The following is a 22,938-nucleotide window of genomic DNA, read 5'->3' as shown; positions in this document are numbered from 1 at the left end:
TTGTTGCAACAGGTCCTGTCTGAGAGGCAGAGGCCATGGGTCCTCTGAGCATTTCTTGCAGTTCCGGGTACCAAGTCCTTCATGGCCAATCCGGAACAATGAGTATTGTTCTCACTCCTCTTTTTCTTACAATTCTCAGCACCTTTGGTATGAGAGGAAGAGGAGGAAACACATAGACCGACTGGAACACCCACGGTGTTACTAGTGCGTCCACAGCTATCGCCTGAGGGTCCCTTGACCTGGCGCAATAACATTTTAGCTTTTTGTCGAGGCGGGACGCCATCATGTCCACCTGTGGCAGTTCCCGTCGATTTGCAATCTGCGTGAAGACTTCTTGGTGAAGTCCCCACTCTCCCGGGTGGAGGTCGTGCCTGCTGAGGAAGTCTGCTTCCCAGTTGTCCACTCCCGGAATGAACACTGCTGACAGTGTGCTTACGTGATTCTCCGCCCAGCGAAGAATTCTGGTGGCTTCTACCATCGCCACCCTGCTCCTTGTGCCGCCTTGGCGGCTTACATGAGCCACTGCGGTGATATTGTCTGACTGGATCAGAACCGGTTGGTCGCGAGGCAGGGTCTCCGCTTGACTTAGGGCGTTGTATATGGCCCTCAGTTCCAGGATATTGATGTGAAGGCAAGTCTCCTGCCTTGACCACAGCTCTTGGAAATTTCTTCCCTGTGTGACTGCCCCCCACCCTCGGAGGCTTGCATCCGTGGTCACCAGGACCTAGTCCTGAATGCCGAATCTGCGACCTTCGAGAAGGTGAGCACTCTGCAGTCACCACAGGTGAGACACCCTTGCTCTGGGGGATAGGGTGATTAACCGATGCATCCGAAGATGTGATCCGGACCACTTGTCCAGTAAGTCCCATTGGAAGGTATGGAACCTGCCGAAGGGAATGGCCTCGTATGATGCCATCCTCCTTCCCAGGACTCGAGTGCAGTGATGCACTGACACCTGTTTTAGTTTTAATAGATTCCTGACCAGTGTCACGAGCTCCTGAGCTCTCTCTATCGGGAGATAAACCTTTTTCTGGTCTGTGTCTAGGATCATGCCTAGGAGAGGCAGATGAGCTGTAAGAACCAACTGCGACTTTGGAATATATAAAATCCAGCAGTGTTCTCTGGATTTTCTCTGGAAATTCTCTGAATTTTTTGTGGGAAGCTGCAGTCTCTTGTCTGGAGTTTCCCGCTCTTTTTCCTCATGAGAGGAGGGAAATTTACCTCAGCTTTCTTCCCCTTAACATGTGTACCCTTGTGTCAGGGACAAATGAGTCATCAGTGATATGCAAATCCTCTTTTATTACAATAATCATATTGAATACCGTTCAGCCATTTTGGCTGTAACTTTGCATTATCGTAGTCGACACTGGAGCCAAACTCCGTGTCGATATCAGTGTTTATTATTTTGGATAGTGAGAATTGTGAGACTCTGAAGGTCTCTGTGACATAGGGACAGACATGGGTAGATTTCCTGTCTGTTCTCTAATCTTTTGTGCAATAAATTCACCTCAGCACTTACACATATCCAAACAGGTGTCGGCGGAGACACCCTCTCACACACATATTTGCCCTATCTCCTCCTTAGGGGAGCCTTTTACCTAAGACATGTCGACACACACGTACCAACACACCACACACACAGGGGGATGCTCTATTTGAAGACAGTTCCCCCACAAGGCCCTTTGGAGAGACAGAGAGAGAGAGAGTATGCCAGCACACACCCCAGCACTATATGACCCAGGAATCACACAGTAACTTAGTGTTAACCCAGTAGCTGCTGTATATATTGTTTTTGCACCAAATTTATATGCCCCCCCCTCTCTTTTTACCCTCTTCTATTGCAGGGGAGAGCCTGGGGAGCTTCTCTCAGCGGATCTGTGGAGAGAAAATGGCGCTGGTGAGTGCTGAGGAAGAAGGCTCCGCCCCCTCAGCGGCGGGCTTCTGTCCAGTTTGTGTAAAAATAATGGCGGGGGCTCGTACATATATACAGTGCCTGACTGTATATATGTATGTATAATTTTGCCAAAAGGTATCATAATTGCTGCCCAGGGCGTACCCCCCTGCGCCCTACAGTGACCGGAGTGTGCGGTGTGCTGTGGGAGCAATGGCGCACAGCTGCAGTGCTGTGCGCTACCTTAAGTGAAGACAGGAGTCTTCAGCCGACGATTTCGATGTCTTTATGCTTCTGCTGCTTCTGTTCTTCTGGCTCTGCGAGGGGGACAGCGGCGCGGCTCCGGAACGATCAAGGTTAGGTACCTGTGTTCGATCCCCCTGGAGCTAATGGTGTCCAGTAGCCTAAGAAGCGCTATCTAGCTGCCGTGAGTAGGTTTGCTTCTCTCCCCTCAGTCCCTGGTGGCAGAGAGTCTGTTGCCAGCAGAAGCTCTCTGAAAATAAAAAACCTAACAAAATACTTTCTTTTCTAGCAAGCTCAGGAGAGCCCACTAGGAGCACCCAGCTCTGGCTGGGCACAGATTCTAACTGAGGTCTGGAGGAGGGGCATAGAGGGAGGAGCCAGTGCACACCAGATAGAACCTAATCTTTCTTTAGAGTGCCCAGTCTCCTGCGGAGCCCGTCTATTCCCCAAGGTCCTTACGGAGTCCCCAGCATCCACTAGGACGTTAGAGAAATCTTATTTTCTCTAACGTCCTAGTGGATGCTGGGGACTCCGTAAGGGCCATGGGGATTATACCAAAGCTCCCAAACGGGCGGGAGAGTGCGGATGACTCTGCAGCACCGAGTGAGCAAACGATAGGTCCTCCTCAGCCAGGGTATCAAACTTGTAGAACTTTGCAAACGTATTTGCACCTGACCAAGTAGCAGCTCGGCATAGCTGTAATGCCGAGACCCCTCGAGCAGCCGCCCAAGAAGAGCCCACCTTCCTAGTGGAATGGGCTTTCACTGATTTTGGCTGCGGCAATCCAGCCACAGAATGAGCCTGCTGAATCGTGTTACAGATCCAGCGAGCAATAGTCTGCTTTGAAGCAGGAGCACCAAGCTTGTTGGATGCATACAGGATAAACAGTGACTCCGTTTTCCTGACTCTAGCCGTTCTGGCTACATAAACTTTTAAAGCCCTGACCACATCTAGTAACTCGGAATCCTCCAAGTCACGAGTAGCCACAGACACCACAATAGGTTGGTTCATATGAAAGGATGAGACCACTTTTGGCAGAAATTGGGGACGTGTCCTCAATTCCGCTCTATCCATATGGAAAATCAGATATGGGCTTTTGTGAGACAAAGCCGCTAATTCTGAAACGCGCTTAGCCGAAGCCAAGGCTAATAGCATGACCACCTTCCACGTGAGATATTTCAACTCCACTGTTTTAAGTGGTTCAAACCAGTGTGATTTCAGGAAACTCAACACCACGTTAAGATCCCAAGGTGCCACTGGAGGCATAAAGGGAGGCTGAATATGCAGCACTCCTTTCACAAACGTCTGAACTTCTGGCAGAGAAGCCAACTCCTTTTGAAAGATAATGGAAAGGGACGAAATCTGGACCTTAATTGAGCCTAACTTCAGGCCCAAATCCACTCCTGACTGAAGGAAGTGAAGGAAACGGCCCAGCTGAAACTCCTCTGTAGGAGCATTGCTGGCTTCACACCAAGAAACATATTTTCTCCATATCCGGTGATAATGTTTAGCTGTTACGTCCTTCCTAGCCTTTATCAGCGTAGGAATGACTTCCTCCGGAATACCCTTTTCTGCTAGGATCCGGCGTTCAACCGCCATGCCGTCAAACGCAGCCGCGGTAAGTCTTGGAAGAGACAGGGTCCCTGTTGCAACAGGTCCTGTCTTAGAGGAAGAGGCCAATTCTTGCAGATCTGGATACCAAGTCCTTCGTGGCCAATCTGGAACAATGAGAATTGTTCTTACTCCTCTTTTTCTTATTATCCTCAGTACCTTGGGTATGAGAGGAAGAGGAGGAAATACATAGACCGACTGGAACACCCACGGTGTCACCAGGGCGTCTACAGCTACCACCTGAGGGTCCCTTGACCTGGCGCAATAGCTCTGTAGCTTTTTGTTGAGGCGTGACGCCATCATGTCTATCTGTGGTAGTTCCCACCGACTTGTAATCTGTGTGAAGACTTCTTGATGAAGTCCCCATTCTCCCGGGTGGTGGTCGTGTCTGCTGAGGAAGTCTGCTTCCCAGTTGTCCACTTCCAGGATGAACACTGCTGACAGTGCACTTACGTGATTCTCCGCCCAGCGAAGAATCCTGGTGGCTTCCGCCATCGCCACTCTGCTCCTTGTGCCGCCTTGGCGGTTTACATGAGCCACTGCGGTTATGTTGTCTGACTGAATCAGAACCGGTTGGTCGCGAAGTAGGGACTCCGCTTGACGTAGGGCGTTGTATATGGCCCTTCGTTCCAGGATGTTGATGTGAAGGCAAGTCTCCTGACTTGACCACAGGCCTTGGAAATTTCTTCCCTGCAAGACTGCCCCCCCACCCCCGGAGGCTTGCATCCGTGGTCACCAGGACCCAGTCCTGAATGCCGAATCTGCGGCCCTCCAGAAGGTGAGCACTCTGCAGCCACCACAGGAGAGACACCCTGGCTCTGGGGGATGGGGTGATTAACCGATGCATCTGAAGATGTGATCCGGACCACTTGTCCAGGAGATCCCATTGAAAGGTCCTCGCATGGAACCTGCCGAAGGGAATGGCCTCGTATGATGCCACCATCTTTCCCAGGACTCGTGTGCAGTGATGCACCGACATCTTTTTTGGTTTTAATAGGTCTATGACCAGTGTCATGAGTTCCTGAGCCTTCTCCATCAGGAGATAAACCCTCTTCTGGTCTGTGTCCAGAATCAAGCCCAGGAAGGGCAGACGAGTCGTAGTAATCAACTGCGACTTTGGAATATTCAGAATCCAGCCGTGCTGTCCTAACACTTCCAGAGAGCGTGCTACGCTGATCAGTTACTGCTCTCTTGACCTCGCTTTTATGAGGAGATCGTCCAAGTATGGGATAATTGTGACCCCTTGTTTCCGCAGGAGTACCATCATTTCTTCCATCACCTTGGTAAATATTCTCGGTGCCGTGGAGAGACCAAACGGCAATGTCTGAAATTGGTAATGACAATCCTGTACCACAAATCTGAGGTACGCCTGATGAGGTGGATAAATGGGGACATGAAGGTATGCATCCTTTATGTCCAGAGACACCATAAAATCCCCCTCTTCCAGGCTTGCAATGACCGCTATGAGCGATTCCATCTTGAACTTGAACCATTTTAAGTATAGGTTTAAGGATTTTAAATTCAGAATGGGTCTGACCGAACCGTCCGGTTTCGGGACCACAAACAGGGTTGAGTAATACCCCATACCCTGCTGAAGCAGGGGAACTTTGACCACCACTTGTTGAAGACACAATTTTTGAATCGCATTTAAAACCACCTCCCTCTCTGGGGAAGAAGTCGGTAGGGCCGATTTGAAAAACCGGCGAGGAGGCACCTCTTCGAATTCCAGCCTGTAACCCTGGGAAACAATGTCTATTGCCCAGGGATCCACCTGTGATCGAACCCAGACATGGCTGAAAAGTCGAAGACGCGCCCCCACTGGGGCGGACTCTCTCAGCGGAGCCCCAGCGTCATGCGGTGGATTTTGTAGAAGCCGGGGAGGACTTCTGCTCCTGGGAACTAGCTGTAGTTGGCAGCTTTTTCCCCTTACCCTTACCTCTGGCAAGAAAGGAAGATCCCCGTACTCTCTTGGATTTATGCGACCGAAAGGACTGCATCTGATAATGTGGCGTTTTCTTAGGCGGTGAGGCAAAAAAGTTGATTTACCTGCAGTAGCTGTGGAAACCAGGTCCGTGAGACCTTCCCCAAACAATTCCTCACCCTTGTAAGGCAAAACCTCCACATGCCTCTCCGAGTCAGCATCACCCGTCCATTGTCGGGTCCATAGGGCTCGCCTAGCAGAAATCGCCATAGCATTGGCTCTGGAACCCAGTAGGCCCACGTCTCTCTGAGCATCCCTCATATATAGGACCGCATCCTTAATATGACCCAGGGTCAATAAAATGGTTTCCTTATCCAGCGTATCAATGTCAGCAGATAAAGTATCTGTCCACGCTGCTACAGCGCTACAAACCCAAGCCGACGCCATCGCCGGTCTGAGTAATGTACCAGTATGTGTGTAAATTGACTTCAAGGTAGTCTCCTGCCTGCGATCAGCAGGATCCTTGAGGGTTGCGGTATCTTGAGATGGCAGTGCTACCTTTTTGGATAAGCGTGTCAACGCTTTGTCCACCCTTGGGGAGGATTCCCACCGTATCCTATCCTAAGCCGGGAAAGGATACGCCATAAGAATCCTTTTGGGAATCTGCAGTTTCTTGTCTGGAGTTTCCCAAGCCCTTTCAAACAACTCATTTAGCTCATGTGAAGGAGGAAAAGTAACCTCAGGCTTCTTTTCTTTAAACATGTGGACCCTCGTGTCCGGTATAGAGGGGTCATCTGTGATGTGCAACACATCTTTTATTGCAATAATCATATAATGAATACTTTTAGCCAATTTTGGCTGCAACTTCGCACCATCGTAGTCGACACTGGAGTCAGAATCCGTGTCGGTAACAGTGTCTACTACTTGGGATAGTGGGCGCTTTTGAGACCCAGAAGGTCCCTGCGACATAGTGAAAGGCAGAGCTCGACTCCCTGTACATTCCCTAGACTCTGTTTGCCCAACCTTTTGTGTAATAAATTCACATTTGCATTTAAAACATTCCACATATCCAACCAGTCAGGTGTCGGCGTTGCCGACGGAGACTCCACACTCATTTGCTCCACCTCCTCCCTAGAAGAGCCTTCCGCTTCAGACATGCCGACACACACGTACCGACACCCCACACACTCAGGTAAATCTCTAATATGGAGACAGTTCCCCAACAAGGCCCTTTGGAGAGACAGAGAGAGAGTATGCCAGCACACACCCAGCGCCAATGACCCTGGAAAAAATTCCCAGATAGATATAGCGCGCATGTATATATATATATATATATATATATATATATATATATATATATATATATATATATATAAATATATTATATTTTTTTCACTGCGCCAAATTATGTGCCCCCCCCCCCCCCCTCTTTAAAACCCTCTGGCACCGTGTTCAGCAGGGGAGTCTGGGGAGCCAGCTTCTCAGTGGTGTACTGTGGAGAAAATGGCGCTGGTGAGTGCTGAGGGATCAAGCTCCACCCCCTCAGCGGCGGGCTTCGGTCCCGCTCGATTTCTTTAAAAACTGGGTGAGGATTTCCTATATACAGCCCGCAGAGCATGAATGAATGGGAAAAAAAAAAAAAAAATTTTTATATATATATATATATATATATATATATATATATATATATATATATATATATATATATATATATATATATATATATATATATATATATATATATATATATATATAAATAATTTTTTTTTTTTTTTTTTGGCCAGTCCCAGAGGTTTAAAAATAATAATTTACTTACCGATAATTCTATTTCTCATAGTCCGTAGTGGATGCTGGGAACTCCGTAAGGACCATGGGGAATAGCGGCTCCGCAGGAGACTGGGCACAAAAGTAAAAGCTTTAGGACTACCTGGTGTGCACTGGCTCCTCCCCCTATGACCCTCCTCCAAGCCTCAGTTAGGATACTGTGCCCGGACGAGCGTACACAATAAGGAAGGATTTTGAATCCCGGGTAAGACTCATACCAGCCACACCAATCACACCGTACAACCTGTGATCTGAACCCAGTTAACAGCATGATAACAGAGGAGCCTCTGAAAAGATGGCTCACAACAATAACAACCCGATTTTTGTAACAATAACTATGTACAAGTATTGCAGACAATCCGCACTTGGGATGGGCGCCCAGCATCCACTACGGACTATGAGAAATAGAATTATCGGTAAGTAAATTCTTATTTTCTCTGACGTCCTAGTGGATGCTGGGAACTCCGTAAGGACCATGGGGATTATACCAAAGCTCCCAAACGGGCGGGAGAGTGCGGATGACTCTGCAGCACCGAATGAGAGAACTCAAGGTCCTCCTCAGCCAGGGTATCAAATTTGTAGAATTTAGCAAACGTGTTTGCCCCTGACCAAGTAGCTGCTCGGCAAAGTTGTAAAGCCGAGACCCCTCGGGCAGCTGCCCAAGATGAGCCCACCTTCCTTGTGGAATGGGCTTTTACAGATTTTGGCTGTGGCAGGCCTGCCACAGAATGTGCAAGCTGAATTGTACTACAAATCCAACGAGCAATAGTCTGCTTAGAAGCAGGAGCACCCAGCTTGTTGGGTGCATACAGGATAAACAGCGAGTCAGATTTCCTGACTCCAGCCGTCCTGGAAACATATTTTCAGGGCCCTGACTACGTCCAGCAACTTGGAGTCCTCCAAGTCCCTAGTAGCCGCAGGTACCACAATAGGCTGGTTCAAGTGAAATGCTGAAACCACCTTAGGGAGAAATTGAGGACGAGTCCTCAATTCTGCCCTGTCCGTATGAAAAATTAGGTAAGGGCTTTTATAGGATAAAGCCGCCAATTCTGAGACACGCCTGGCTGAAGCCAGGGCTAATAGCATTACCACTTTCCAAGTGAGATATTTTAAGTCCACAGTGGAGAGTGGTTCAAACCAATGTGATTTTAGGAAACCCAAAACTACATTGAGATCCCAAGGTGCCACTGGAGGCACAAAAGGAGGCTGTATATGCAGCACCCCCTTGACAAACGTCTGAACTTCAGGAACTGAAGCCAGTTCTTTTTGGAAGAAAATCGACAGGGCCGAAATTTGAACCTTAATGGACCCTAATTTTAGGCCCATAGACAGTCCTGTTTGCAGGAAATGCAGGAAACGACCCAGTTGAAATTCCTCTGTAGGGGCCTTCCTGGCCTCGCACCACGCAACATATTTACGCCAAATACGGTGATAATGTTGTACGGTTACATCCTTCCTGGCTTTGATCAGGGTAGGGATGACTTCATCCGGAATGCCTTTTTCCTTCAGGATCCGGCGTTCAACCGCCATGCCGTCAAACGCAGCCGCGGTAAGTCTTGGAACAGACAGGGTCCCTGCTGAAGCAGGTCCTTTCTTAGAGGTAGAGGCCACGGGTCCTCTGTGAGCATCTCTTGAAGTTCCGGGTACCAAGTCCTTCTTGGCCAATCCGGAGCCACGAGTATAGTCCTTACTCCTCTCCTCCTTATGATTCTCAGTACCTTGGGTATGAGAGGCAGAGGAGGGAACACATACACTGACTGGTACACCCACGGTGTTACCAGAGCGTCCACAGCTATTGCCTGAGGGTCCCTTGACCTGGCGCAATACCTGTCTAGTTTTATGTTGAGGCGGGACGCCATCATGTCCACCTTTGGTTTTTCCCAACGGGTCACAATCATGTGGAAGACTTCTGGGTGAAGTCCCCACTCCCCCGGGTGGAGGTCGTGTCTGCTGAGGAAATCTGCTTCCCAGTTGTCCACTCCCGGAATGAACACTGCTGACAGTGCTATCACATGATTTTCCGCCCAGCAAAGAATCCTTGCAACTTCTGTCATTGCCCTCCTGCTTCTTGTGCCGCCCTGTCTGTTTACGTGGGCGACTGCCGTGATGTTGTCCGACTGGATCAGCACCGGCTGACCTTGAAGCAGAGGTCTTGCTAGGCTTAGAGCATTGTAGATGGCCCTTAGCTCCAGGATATTTATGTGAAGTGATGTCTCCAGGCTTGACCACAAACCCTGGAAATTTCTTCCCTGTGTGACTGCTCCACAGCCTCTCAGGCTGGCATCCGTGGTCACCAGGACCCAGTCCTGAATGCCGAATCTGCGGCCCTCTAGAAGATGAGCACTCTGCAACCACCACAGGAGAGACACCCTTGTCCTTGGTGACAAGATTATCCGCTGATGCATCTGAAGATGCGACCCGGACCATTTGTCTAGCAGATCCCACTGGAAGGTTCTTGCGTGGAATCTGCCGAATGGGATTGCTTCGTAAGAAGCCACCATCTTTCCCAGGACCCTTGTGCATTGATGCACTGAGACTTGGCCTGGCTTTAGGAGATTTCTGACTAGTTCGGATAACTCCCTGGCTTTCTCCTCCGGGAGAAACACCTTTTTCTGGACTGTGTCCAGGATCATCCCTAGGAATAGAAGTCGTGTCGTCGGGATCAGCTGCGATTTTGGAATATTGAGAATCCAACCGTGCTGGCGCAGCACTATCTGAGATAGTGCTACTCCGACTTCCAACTGTTCCCTGGATCTTGCCCTTATCAGGAGATCGTCCAAGTAAGGGATAACTAAAACTCCCTTCCTTCGAAGGAGTATCATCATTTCGGCCATTACCTTGGTAAAGACCCGGGGTGCCGTGGACAATCCAAACGGCAGCGTCTGAAACTGATAGTGACAGTTCTGTACCACAAACCTGAGGTACCCTTGGTGAGAAGGGTAAATTGGGACATGTAGGTAAGCATCCTTGATGTCCAGAGACACCATATAGTCCCCTTCTTCCAGGTTCGCAATCACTGCTCTGAGTGACTCCATCTTGAATTTGAACCTTTGTATGTAAGTGTTCAAGGATTTTAGGTTTAAAATTGGTCTCACCGAGCCGTCCGGCTTCGGTACCACAAATAGTGTGGAATAGTACCCCTTTCCCTGTTGTAGGAGGGGTACCTTGATTATCACCTGCTGGGAATACAGCTTGTGAATGGCTTCCAGTACTGCCTCCCTGTCTGAGGGAGACGTCGGTAAAGCAGACTTTAGAAAACGGCGAGGGGGAGACGTCTCGAATTCCAATTTGTACCCCTGAGATACCACCTGAAGGATCCAGGGGTCCACTTGCGAGTGAGCCCACTGCTCACTGAACTTCTTGAGACGGGCCCCCACCGTGCCTGAGTCCGCTTGTAAAGCCCCAGCGTCATGCTGAGGACTCTGCGGAGGCGGGAGAGGGCTTTTGTTCCTGGGAACTGGCTGTTTGTTGCAGCCTTTTTCCTCTCCCTCTGCCACGTGGCAGAAATGAGGCGCCTTTTGCCCGCTTGCCTTTATGGGGCCGAAAGGACTGCGCCTGATAATATGGCGTCTTCTTAGGTTGAGAAGCTACCTGGGGTAAAAATTTGGATTTTCCAGCAGTTGCCGTGGCTACCAGGTCTGATAGACCTACCCCAAATAACTCCTCCCCCTTATAAGGCAATACTTCCATGTGCCTTTTAGAATCCGCATCACCTGACCACTGCCGCGTCCATAAACCTCTTCTTGCAGAAATGGACAGCGCGCTAACTCTTGATGCCAGTCGGCAAATATCCCTCTGTGCATCACGCATATATAGAAATGCATCTTTCAAATGCTCTATAGTCAGTAATATACTGTTCCTATCTAGGGTATCAATATTTTCAGTCAGGGAATCCGACCACGCCAGGCCCGTACTGCACATCCAGGCTGAGGCGATAGCTGGTCGCAGTATAACACCCGTGTGAGAGTATATACATTTTAGGATATTCTCCAGTTTTCTATCGGCAGGTTCCTTTAGGGCGGCCGTATCGGGAGAGGGTAGTGCTACCTGTTTAGACAAGCGTGTGAGCGCTTTATCCACCCTAGGGGGTGTTTCCCAACGTGCCCTATCCTCTGGCGGGAAAGGGTACGATGCCAATAACCTTTTAGGAATTATCAGTTTTTTATCGGGGGAAACCCACGCCTCATCACACACTTCATTTAATTCCTCGGATACAGGAAAAACTACAGGCAGTTTTTTCTCACCAAACATAATACCCTTTTTAGTGGTACTTGTATCATCAGATATATGCAATACATTTTTTATTGCTTCAATCATGTAACGTGTGGCCCTAGTGGAAGTCACGTTTGTCTCCTCATCATCGACACTGGAGTCAGAATCCGTGTCTGTGTCTGCCATTTGAGGTAACGGGCGTTTTAAAGCCCCTGATGGCGTTTGAGACCCCTGGACAGGCACAAGCTGAGTAGCCGGCTGTCTCATGTCGTCAAGTGTCTGTCGTAAGGAGCTGACACTGTCACGCAATTCCTTCCACAAGCTCATCCACTCAGGTGTCGACTCCCTAGGGGGTGACAACTGTATAATAGGCAATTGCTCCGCCTCCATCTCATTTTCCTCCTCAAACATGTCGACACAATCGTACCGACACACCGCACACACACAGGGAATGCTCTGATAGAGGACAGGACCCCACTAGCCCTTTGGGGAGACAGAGGGAGAGTATGCCAGCACACACCAGAGCGCGCTATATATATATATATATATATATATATACACACAGAAATACCACAATAAAGTGTGCTTTTCCCTTTATAGCTGCTGTTAGTATAAAACTGCGCCAAATTAGTGCCCCCCTTCTCTTTTTTACCCTTTTCTGTAGTGCAGGACTGCAGGGGAGAGTCAGGGAGACGTCCTTCCAGCGGAGCTGTGATGGAAAATGGCGCCCGTGTGCTGAGGAGATAGGCTCCGCCCCCTTCTCGGCGGCCTTTTCTCCCGCTTTTTAGGTGAGTTCTGGCAGGGGTTAAAATACACCCATATAGCCCTGGGGGTTATATGTGGTGTATTTATGCCAGCCAAGGTGTTTTACATTGCTGCTCAGGGCGCCCCCCCCTAGCGCCCTGCACCCTCAGTGACCGGAGTGTGAAGTGTGCCTGAGTAACAATGGCGCACAGCTGCAGTGCTGTGCGCTACCTTGTTGAAGACTGATGTCTTCTGCCGACGATTTTTCCGGACCTTTTCTTGCTTCTGGCTCTGTAAGGGGGCCGGCGGCGCGGCTCTGGGACCGAGCTCCGAGGCTGGGCCTGTGTTCGGTCCCTCTGGAGCTAATGGTGTCCAGTAGCCTAAGAAGCCCAATCCACTCTGCACGCAGGTGAGTTCGCTTCTTCTCCCCTTAGTCCCTCGATGCAGTGAGCCTGTTGCCAGCAGGTCTCACTGAAAATAAAAAACCCAAAACTAAACTTTTCACTAAGAAGCTCAGGAGAGCCCCTAGTGTGCACCCTTCTCGGCCGGGCACAAAAATCTAACTGAGGCTTGGAGGAGGGTCATAGGGGGAGGAGCCAGTGCACACCAGGTAGTCCTAAAGCTTTTACTTTTGTGCCCAGTCTCCTGCGGAGCCGTTATTCCCCATGGTCCTTACGGAGTTCCCAGCATCCACTAGGACGTCAGAGAAATTGCTGCCCAGGGCACCCCCCCTGTGCCCTGCACCCATCAGTGCCTGCCATGTGTGTTGTGTGTGGGAGCAATGTTACCTCAGAAAAGATCTGAAGTCTCCTATCTTCTCATACTCACCCGGCTTCTATCTTCCCGCTCTGTGAGGAGGACGGCGGCGCGGTCCGGGACGAACGGCGAGGGGAGACCTGCGTTCAGACTCCCTCTGGAGCTAATGGTGTCCAGTAGCCTAAGAAGCAGAGCCTAGCATTTAAGTAGGTCTGCTTCTCTCTCTCCTCAGTCCCACGATGCAGGGAGCCTGTTGCCAGCAGTGCTCCCTGAAAATAAAAAACCTAACAAAATTCTTTCTTTCAGAGAAACTCAGGAGAGCTCCCTGTAATGCACCCAGACTCCTCTGGGCACAGTATCTAACTGAGGTCTGGAGGAGGGGCATAGAGGGAGGAGCCAGTGCACACACATATCTAAAGTTCTTTTTAGTGCCCATGTCTCCTGCGGAGCCAGTCTATTCCCCATGGTCCTTACGGAGTCCCCAGCATCCTCTAAGACGTAAGAGAAATATAAATATCTATATCTATTTATCTCTATATCTCTAGATAGACGTGACTCTAATCACTGCCCTTCTCTAAGCAACCAGTAACCACACTACCAGTCGTCCGCCGCTCGCGAGGAAGTGTCTGCCACCTGTGGAGCACATCCCTGCTGCAGGAGGCGCCTGTAATAGTGATGCGTAGTATAATGGCGGATCAGTAATGGCGCTGAGGAGACGCATACTTACTAGCTGGGAAGGAGAAGCGCCTAATTCAAACCTGCACAGTGTAAAATAACCAAGTAGCGACAGGTGCTGAAGTACCGCCGCGGCTATAGGACGGCTCTGTACTCAGTTGGGGGAAAGTGCCCTGCAGGAAGCTGCATGATCCGGAGACTCTGCTAGTCAGAGCTCCGGTTTATACTCACCCTCCAGTCTTGCTAGCCGGCTGGGCACAGGCTGTGGGGACCTGACAGACACGCCACGCAACGCCACTGGATTTACCCCTGGGACTGATGTCCCTGTAGCCAGGAGCTCAGGCTGCTGATTAAGAAAACAGTGCAAGAGACCCACCGGTAGCTCCTGCTGTGCAGACAGACAGGGGCAGTAGGCTGTCTGTCCTCAGCTTCTTCTAAGAATATTCTCTGGAGTAGCCCAGAAAGAGGACCGGCTCCCTCGGGCACATTTTTCAAACTGGTCGGGGGGGGGGGGGCATAGAGGGGAGGAGCCAGTCACAATTATAAAGAATTTGAAGTGCTGACTCCACTTAGCCACCATCTGTAGGCCCACCGTAAAGACCTTCCAGTGTCCCCCCCCTAGTGGATGAAGGAGAAGTTAAGGGTTACATACAATCCTTTCTCATGTTGCACACCATTGGTGTAACAGTGTGCTGTTCAAAAGGTTGACAGAAAAAAGTCGACAATGTGTAGGTCGACCCCAAATGGTCGACATACACAACTTCAAACACAATATTTTAAAGGTTTTTTGGGTGTCAAGTTGTAGGTTTCAGCACACAACACCCCAATTAATGTGTTTCAAAGGCCTTTTCTGGTCTCAATGTGTGTGCAACTCTGGGATTAGGACTGCGCACAAAAATTCTCAAGTCCAGGGTGAGATCAACCAGCAAGGAAGCCATGGTGAAGTGCTGTTTCCACATCATTACAGCAACTCACCCACTCATGGCCCAACTGTGGTATATGTAATGATGCCACAGATGCACCTTAGAACAAATGATGGACATTAATAACTATATTGCCACTTATTACTATATTTGAAAAAAATAAATGTATTTGCTGACCCTTTCTCTCCTTTGTTAATGAACTTCTGCACCTCTTTTACGCCTCTGCGAATATTCTTATGTTTGGAAGCTGAGAGAGAAAGTAAAAAACAAAAAAGCATGGTGAAGGATTGAAATTCATGAAAACACAGAAGTAAAAAAAAAAAAAAAAAAAAAAAAAGGTTATTCACTTGGTAATATTCAAACCCAGGAACTAGAATGAATAGTGGTGTTGGAGTATATAATATATATATATATATATATATATATATATATATATATATATATATATATATATCTATCTCTCTCAATATCATGAAGGATGGCTGGAGACTTATTACTCAGAGAGGTGACGGTGGAAGACTACAGTAGGCCTAGGAATGACTAAACATGGTAAATAGGAAGGGTCAAGATTAGGGTGGCCAATCCCGGGATCGGCGGGATCCCGGGATTTGGGGCCAAAATCGCCGGGATTTCAATCCCGGGATTAGAGCTTCCAATCCCGGGATCTCGGGACTGTGCTGCGCATGCGCTGTTTCATATCTCTTCCAGGCAGCGCTGAGTACTCGGCTCAGACACTGCCTGGCTGTGCGTGGCGCTGCGTGACGTCAGAGGTCACATGGCGCATCGCAGGCACATTCTGTCTCGCCCCCTTTCAGAAGCTCCCGCCAGCGGCCAGTCATTTTAAGCAGAGGTGGAGACTGCTTGTTACAGCGCGACATGACCGATCCTGTCAAAAACAACAGGGGGCTCATCAGTAATGGATGGATGGCCGGCCCCGGACTCGAGTGGTAGTCGGGAGTGGGGACTAGAGGAGGACGGAGCCCTGCTGCTGCAGCTGCCGACAACTGCCTGCAGCAGTGTCAGAACAGCGACACACTGTCCAGCAGTCCCATGCCTAGTTAGGAAGTGCATGCTGCTCTTTTGGAGAGGGGAGACAAGGAAGATTGCTACTGTATTCAGACTGGGTGAGTCAGTAAAGGTATTTTATTCCTGGGGGTGGGTAGGGGTAAAGGGGTGGCAGGGTTGTGTGCAATGGCCATGATTATGATAGTTCCTGTCACCCTGTGTTGTGAATGGGGGGAGGGCTGGGGCCATGGAAGATATTGTATTCCTGTGGGGGAATGGAGCAGGGTCCATGAAAGGTTCTTCTGTTTTTTTACTGTGGGCCTGTGCTGGGCCATGAATGTTATTTATTTTATACCTGTCGTGTTGGGGCCCTGGATGAGCCCTAACACCTCAGGAATAAAATAACATTCATGGCCCAGCACAGGCCCAAAGGTAAAAGATAAGACTTTTTTTTATTTTTCTGTGGGCCTGTGCTGCTGGGCCATAAATGGTGACTTTTTCCTGTGAATACTGTTGTTTCAAACCATAATTTGTGCTAGTCAGTCATTTCTATTTTAGAAAAAGTTAAAAATACATATTTTTCTCATTGACCTACTCAATCCCGGGGATCCCGGGAATCCCGGGATTGAGCATTTTTCAATCCCGAATCCCGGGATTGAAAAAACGGCCCGGGATTGGCCTCCCTAGTCAAGAGGTTACGTTTTTGTTTAAACCAATCTTGCCTTTAGACAAATAGCCACAACTATAAAATCCTGTAGTAAACGGACAATTAGCAAATAAACCCCTAATTCACCGTTTCCACTGACTTGAAAATCCTGGGATTTTTGACAGTGGAAACGGCTCCACCCGGGACCAGTTACCCACATTTTCCCGATAGGGATCTGATCAGATCCATCCCAACAAACCCAGCCTCACTCAGCACGTGAACAGATGAACTCCCAGTTCCTAATCCTGGAAGTGCCGACACTGCAATAGACAGTGCTCATCGGGATTGCTGTCCTTTGCAATAATAATCGCAGTACATATGTGATTAATATCCATGCGGTTTCCCAAATAGCATGGATTTACTGAACCACATGGCCCATCTAGTCTGCCCCTTATTATACTTTAGGTAACCTTAACCCTATTTGATCCTTCGTTCTTATTAAAAGGTATTTATATATGTCTATCTCATACATGTTTAAATTGCTCTACTGTCTTAGCCTCTACCACCTCTGATGGGAGGTTATTCCACCTAGCCACTACTCTTTCTGTGAAGTCATTTCTGCAGACAAGTGAACTGCTGCCCAGAAAAGAATAGATGAGCACCAGAGTCATAGTAATGTCCTCAGCAACTGCATACACATATGCAGCTCCAACGCAATAATTCGTAACACTGACTCTGAGTGAGTCTATTGTCGCGCAGACTCGCCGTGGCGCCACAGTTCTCTATGTACATGATCACAGCTGAAGGCGGATACACGCCCCTAAAACAGCTATGACATGCCTGCCTTATCACCTACACTACCCATTTACAGTCCCTTCCTGTCAATCACTCTGCGTCAAAGATCTCACTACAAGCGCCACTGCGGAGGTACTTTGGCACATGTAGTCTGCCAATAATCGCTCAGTTACGTGAACACCGGCACTGGGTACACACATGAATGAGACCTGAGCCCACCCAGCATATGTACTCACTAGCAGACAGCACTGCTGGGAGTGGGGCCAAAACCTAATGCGCATTCACCTCCCGGTGAGCACGGGGCAATGTACCAGTCAGGAGCAGCTTTTACCGTGGGCAAGCAGGATTTTTGCCCGGGGCACCGCATCCTTGAGGGAGCTGCCGCCACACCGGAAACAGAACTAAATGGGGCACACTTTCGCCCTGGGCGCCACAAGGTCTAGAACTGGCCCTGGTACCAGTCCTGTGTGTGGTATGTTAGGTAGATTAAACTTAGGTCAACAGTGTCTAGGTCGATCCCTATTGGTCGACAGTAAGTAGGTTGACATGGTTTCTAGGTCGACAGGGACTCTAGATTGACATGCACTAGGTCGACAAGAGATTTTTTTACTCTTTTTGGTGTCGTTTTCTCCGTACAGTAACCGGGAACCCCAATTAGTGCACCGTGTCCCCTCGCATGGCTCGCCCTTTGGGCAAGGTGCCTCGCTGCGCTCGGCACAGGCTTCCGTTCCCAATTGTAGTCAACATGGATCAAAGTATGAAAATGTTGAAGAAATTAAAAAAGTAAATCATAATATGAAAAACTCATGTTGACCTTTCGTCATGTCGACCTAGACAGTGTTGACCTACTTACTGTCAACCTAAAGACCGGATTCCACCAATGCTGAGCAGTGTGTTATCCGAGCACTATAAGCGGCGTGGGCAGAGCAGGTCGGGGCTCCTGTACTGTGGGGGTCATTCAAAGTTGATCGCTCGCTAGCAACTTTTTGCAGCGCTGCAATCAGGTTAATGCTCAGCAAAACTGCGCATGCACCGCATTGAGCAGGCGCGTCATACGGGCACAAAGAGGATCGGTTGCTGGGTGATGAATTTAACGAAGAATCCATTCGCAAGGTGATTGACAGGAAGAGGGCGTTTGTGTGTGTCAACTGACCGTTTTCTGAGAGCGTTTGCAAAAACGCAGGCGTATCCAAGCACCTGCAGGGCAGGTGTCTGACATCAAGACTGAAGTGATCACAGCGGTTAAGACCAGAGCTACTCAGAACCTGCAAAAAACTTTTTTGCGCCGTCAGCTGCAAAAGCGTTCGCACACTTGCGAAGCTAAAATAGTCGCCGCCTATGGGGGTGTATCTGATCGCAGCAAAATGTTGCTAGCGATCAACTCGGAATGACCCCCTTTGTGTGCCTGAGGTACCAGCGCCTCCCGCCCACCGACACGAGACTGCTGATCGGGGGCCTGCTACTAAAAACACGACTCCGCGCGCCCTGTGATCCATCATCGCTCTGCTGCGTTATACGGGGTATGTGCTGTGTGTACACATCCACGAGCCTGCAGGGCGCACACCCGGACACCCACCTTTCTTGATGCACTTGTACAGGCGCTTGGTGAGCTTCCGTCCCGCCAGCGGCTGCGCGATGGGGTTCAGGTTGGCCAGCATCTCCTCGTAGGACAGCTCAGGGGTCGCCTGGGCCGCCTCCTCCCCCTCGTCCAGCTTCTCCTTCTTCACCTTCGTCATGTCTGAACGGAGACAGCAAGGACCTGCCGCCTGCACCGCACACTCAGCCCGCTAAACACGCCCCGCTAATCCCCTGCACTCAGCCCCGTACACACTCACAGCCCGCTACACACGTGTTCCCAGCACTGCGCAGTGCGCATTCACACACACTCTCCGTCCGCTTCCGGCTTCCGGTAGCAGTGCGGATATCCGGGGGCTCGGGAGGTAGACGCAACCCCCCCCTGCACGGTAGATGCTAGAATCAAGTGGGCTAAGGGACCTTTTCCGTAAGGGGGAGGAGTTACGACGCAAGGGGGAGGAGCTAGGCCAGCGGGATAGTTCCTCTACTATCCACGCCACCAACTATTACCTTTAGTAATTAGGCTTGTGTGCACAGGGACGGATTATGTATTACACCCGGGCACGCTGTTTAGGAGATTGCCTGAAGCTGGGGCACCGGTGCTGCTGTTAAAGGCCGTTGACTCCACTCATCCATTCTATACAGCCCTGGGCAAACTGAAAAGTCTGCCCCACCAGCGCAGGCTTATTTATAGTGGAGGCTGATTATTTTCTTTTAATACCCTTTCTGTGTTGCATTGCTTTTTATATGTCTGCTTTGCAACATTTAAATAAATGATTATAGTCTGTAAGCAGTGTACCTTAATGGCTTTTTTGCTTCAAACGAACCTGACGCCTGTTCAGAGGAGAGAGATTGTACCGCGTACATACCTTTGAAGTGTGAGAGGTTGTGAGATACTGACTCATTAATTATGATACTTGCGCCATTCTGTAATTAAGATGCTGGGCCATGACATTAATTACGTCAGCACAGGTCTTAAAGTGGTCCTAGAGGTGGTGGAACTCAATCCTCCCCCCCGGCACCCATGCAATAAAAGGATTGTGTGAGCCCCCCAAAAGGGGCGTGGTCACACAATAGTAATAATGCAGTATTAGCACCCCTAATACACAAAATGCCCACAGTAGTAGCACCCCGTAATACACAATGCCCACAGCAGTAGCGCCCCTTTTACAATGACCACAGTAGTACTCCTTATGCAATGTCCACTGTACTGGTAGTGCCCCTTATACAGAGCCCATAGTAGTGGTGCCCCTTATACAATGCTCCCAGTAGTAGTACCCCTTATGAAGTGCCTCTTTTGCAATGCCCTCATTAGTAGTGCCCTTGATGGTAATGCCCCTCAGTAGTAATGTTGCATGTAGTAATGCCCCGAGTCGTTTAGCCCCCTGTAGTGTAGCCCCAGTAGTTATGTCCCTGCAGTTATGACCCCAGTAGTTTACCCTCCTAGTGGTAATGCCCCCATTAGTTTAGTCCTCATGTAGTTTGCCCCATGTAGTTTAGCCCCCAGTGGTAATGCCCCCTATAGTTTAGCCCACCAGTAGTAATGTCCCCTGTAGTTTAGCCCCATGTAGTAATACGCCCCTGTAGTTTGCCCCTAGTAGCTTGCCCCCTTGTAGTAATGCTCCCTGTAGTTTAGCCTCTGTAGTTATGCCCCCAGTAGTAATGTGCCCCTGTAGTTTGCCCCCAGTAGTTTACCCCTTGTAGTTTGCCCCCAGTAGACGCGCCACTAACACACTTAAAAAAAACACCATACTTCCCAAGCCCCGCTCCCGCGTCTGACCGCTGTGATCCTCCTGGCGTCCGGCTCCCCAGCACTATGAGAGAGACGTCATGAGGAGCCGGAAGCCGAAGCTCAGTAGTGAGCTCCTGCCGCCGGCTTCCGCTGTGGAGAGAGAGCCGGGCGCCCGCTGGTAACACAATCTCAAGGGGCGCCCGGCATCTCCCTGCAGCGCCGGCACACATCGGGTTAGGTGAGCCGGAGGAGGCGGAACTGACGGTACACAGTTCCGCCCCGTTCCGGCTCACTTTAACCCCTGCTTCAGCGTCTTAGACCAGATGATTTGAAACAATTCACTAAGAGACATATTTGCTGAATCCTCTTGTGACACGCTTCCCATGTAAAGACATTATGGAAGTGGAGAGTTATGTCTCAGGTAGAAGACATCTTCATGTGACAGGAATATGAGCTACACCTTACAGATCAGTATGTCACCAACCTTATCAATCACTTATACACTGAGATGCGCCTTTATAATTTATTGTGCCATATAAGCAAAGGTGTGAGGCATGGAAATACACATCATTAAGGTGCCAAACAGACGACCTGGCGGCTGGGGGAGTGAAGTTTCTTCACTCGACCCCATAGCCCTACATGCTAATATGGACAATATTGTCCATATTGGCTTGCAGGCATAAACGAGTCGGCACCAACGATGAGATTGTTCCTATCGTTCAGTGTAATCAGACAGAGTGTAGGGCCCTTTAGATCTTGCCATAGGGCATAGGTCTGCAGACTCGGTCCTCATTACCCCACACAGTGCATGTTTTGCAGGTCTCCTCACATAACCGCAAGTGAAATAATTTACTCCACCTGTGGACCTTTTAAAATGTGTCTGTGAGTAATTAATACACCTGTGCACCTGCTGGGTTACCTGCAAAACATGAACTGTGTGGGGTAATGAGGACCGAGTTTGCAGACCTATGCCATAGGGCCTAAAGCTAGGTACACACTATACCAGGGCTGGCCAAACCGGTCCTCGAGATCTACCTACAGTTCATGTTTTCCAGGCCTCCTGGAGATCTGTAGAATTGTTAGTTAGGAATGAATGCAGCACATCTTTATTAGTAATGGCTACACCTGTGCACCAGCTAGGGGGTCTGGAAAATGTGATTTGTTGGTAGATCTGGACTGGTTTGGCCAGCTCTGCACTATACAATTATGGGGCAGATTTGCCAATAATTGGGACATCGGCCTGATTTATTGTATAGTGTGTACGAACGATTGTGTCGGCATTTCAACGATAATTTGGGAAAATCTTGCACACACACACACACACACCCCCAAACGATCGATTTTCCGATCAATCTGCCAGACCAAAAATATTTGCCACTGGTGGTCATTCCGAGTTGTTCGCTCAGTAATTTTCTTCGCATCGCAGCGATTTTCCGCTTATTGCGCATGCGCAATGTTCGCACTGCGACTGCGCCAAGTAAATTTGCTATGCAGTTAGGAATTTTACTCACGGCATTACGAGGTTTTTTCTTCGTTCTGGTGATCGGAGTGTGATTGACAGGAAGTGGGTGTTTCTGGGCGGAAACTGTCCGTTTTATGGGAGTGTGTGAAAAAACGCTACCGTTTCTGGGAAAAACGCGGGAGTGGCTGGAGAAACGGAGGAGTGTCTGGGCGAACGCTGGGTGTGTTTGTGACGTCAAACCAGGAACGACAAGCACTGAACTGATCGCACTGGCAGAGTAAGTCTCGAGCTACTCAGAAACTGCACAGAGAAGTGTTTTCGCAATATTGCGAATCTTTCGTTCGCAATTTTAAGAAGCTAAGATTCACTCCCAGTAGGCGGCGGCTTAGCGTGTGCAAAGCTGCTAAAAGCAGCTTGCGAGCGAACAACTCGGAATGAGGGCCACAATCTCCAAATATAGAGCAGTGTGTGTGCATTCTCAATAATCTGCCCATATTTCCTGTTTTCCTGTCACTATGTCATCCACCTTGTGGGTGGATATATGCAAATACAGTGGGATGTGGCAGAAAATTGGTAACTGGAAAAAAAATTTTTTAAGTGTGTAGCTCAGATATTGGTGCCTATAATTTCCTGAAAAATTGTCCGATTGTCGGGCAGACCAAAAAAAAAATCTGCCAGTGTGTACCGAGCTTAATTCAGATCTGATCGCAGCAGCAAATTTGATAGCTAATGGGTAAAACCATGGAGGTTATTCAGACCTGATCGCACGCTAGGATTTTTCATTGGTCAGAATTGCGCATGCATATGCACCACAATGCGCAGGCGCTTCGTACGGGTACAAAGCAGATTGTTGCTATGCGATGGGTTGTACGAAGAATCCATTCGCACAGCCAATCGCAAGGAGATTGACAGGAAGAAGGCAT

At 49.3% G+C, this 22,938-nt stretch overlaps 1 protein-coding gene across 1 annotated transcript in view; it reads right to left on the bottom strand.

Annotated features, from left to right (window-relative positions):
- Positions 1 to 19,221, bottom strand: part of NHP2 (NHP2 ribonucleoprotein) — a 68,204-nt gene extending 48,983 nt beyond the window's left edge. Inside the window, exons 1-2 of the mRNA XM_063927895.1 lie at positions 18,823 to 19,221; positions 14,978 to 15,047 (exon numbers count right to left, since the gene is read on the bottom strand). Of these exons, the coding sequence (XP_063783965.1) occupies positions 14,978 to 15,047; positions 18,823 to 18,982 (230 nt within the window). The 5' untranslated portion in view covers positions 18,983 to 19,221. The remainder of the gene's footprint in view (positions 1 to 14,977; positions 15,048 to 18,822) is intronic.
- Positions 19,222 to 22,938: the final 3,717 nt, after the last annotated feature.

The sequence above is a fragment of the Pseudophryne corroboree genome, chromosome 6 (genome assembly GCF_028390025.1).
Source record: "Pseudophryne corroboree isolate aPseCor3 chromosome 6, aPseCor3.hap2, whole genome shotgun sequence".
Lineage (NCBI taxonomy): Eukaryota > Metazoa > Chordata > Amphibia > Anura > Myobatrachidae > Pseudophryne > Pseudophryne corroboree.
This window is presented reverse-complemented; position numbering and strand designations above follow the sequence as displayed.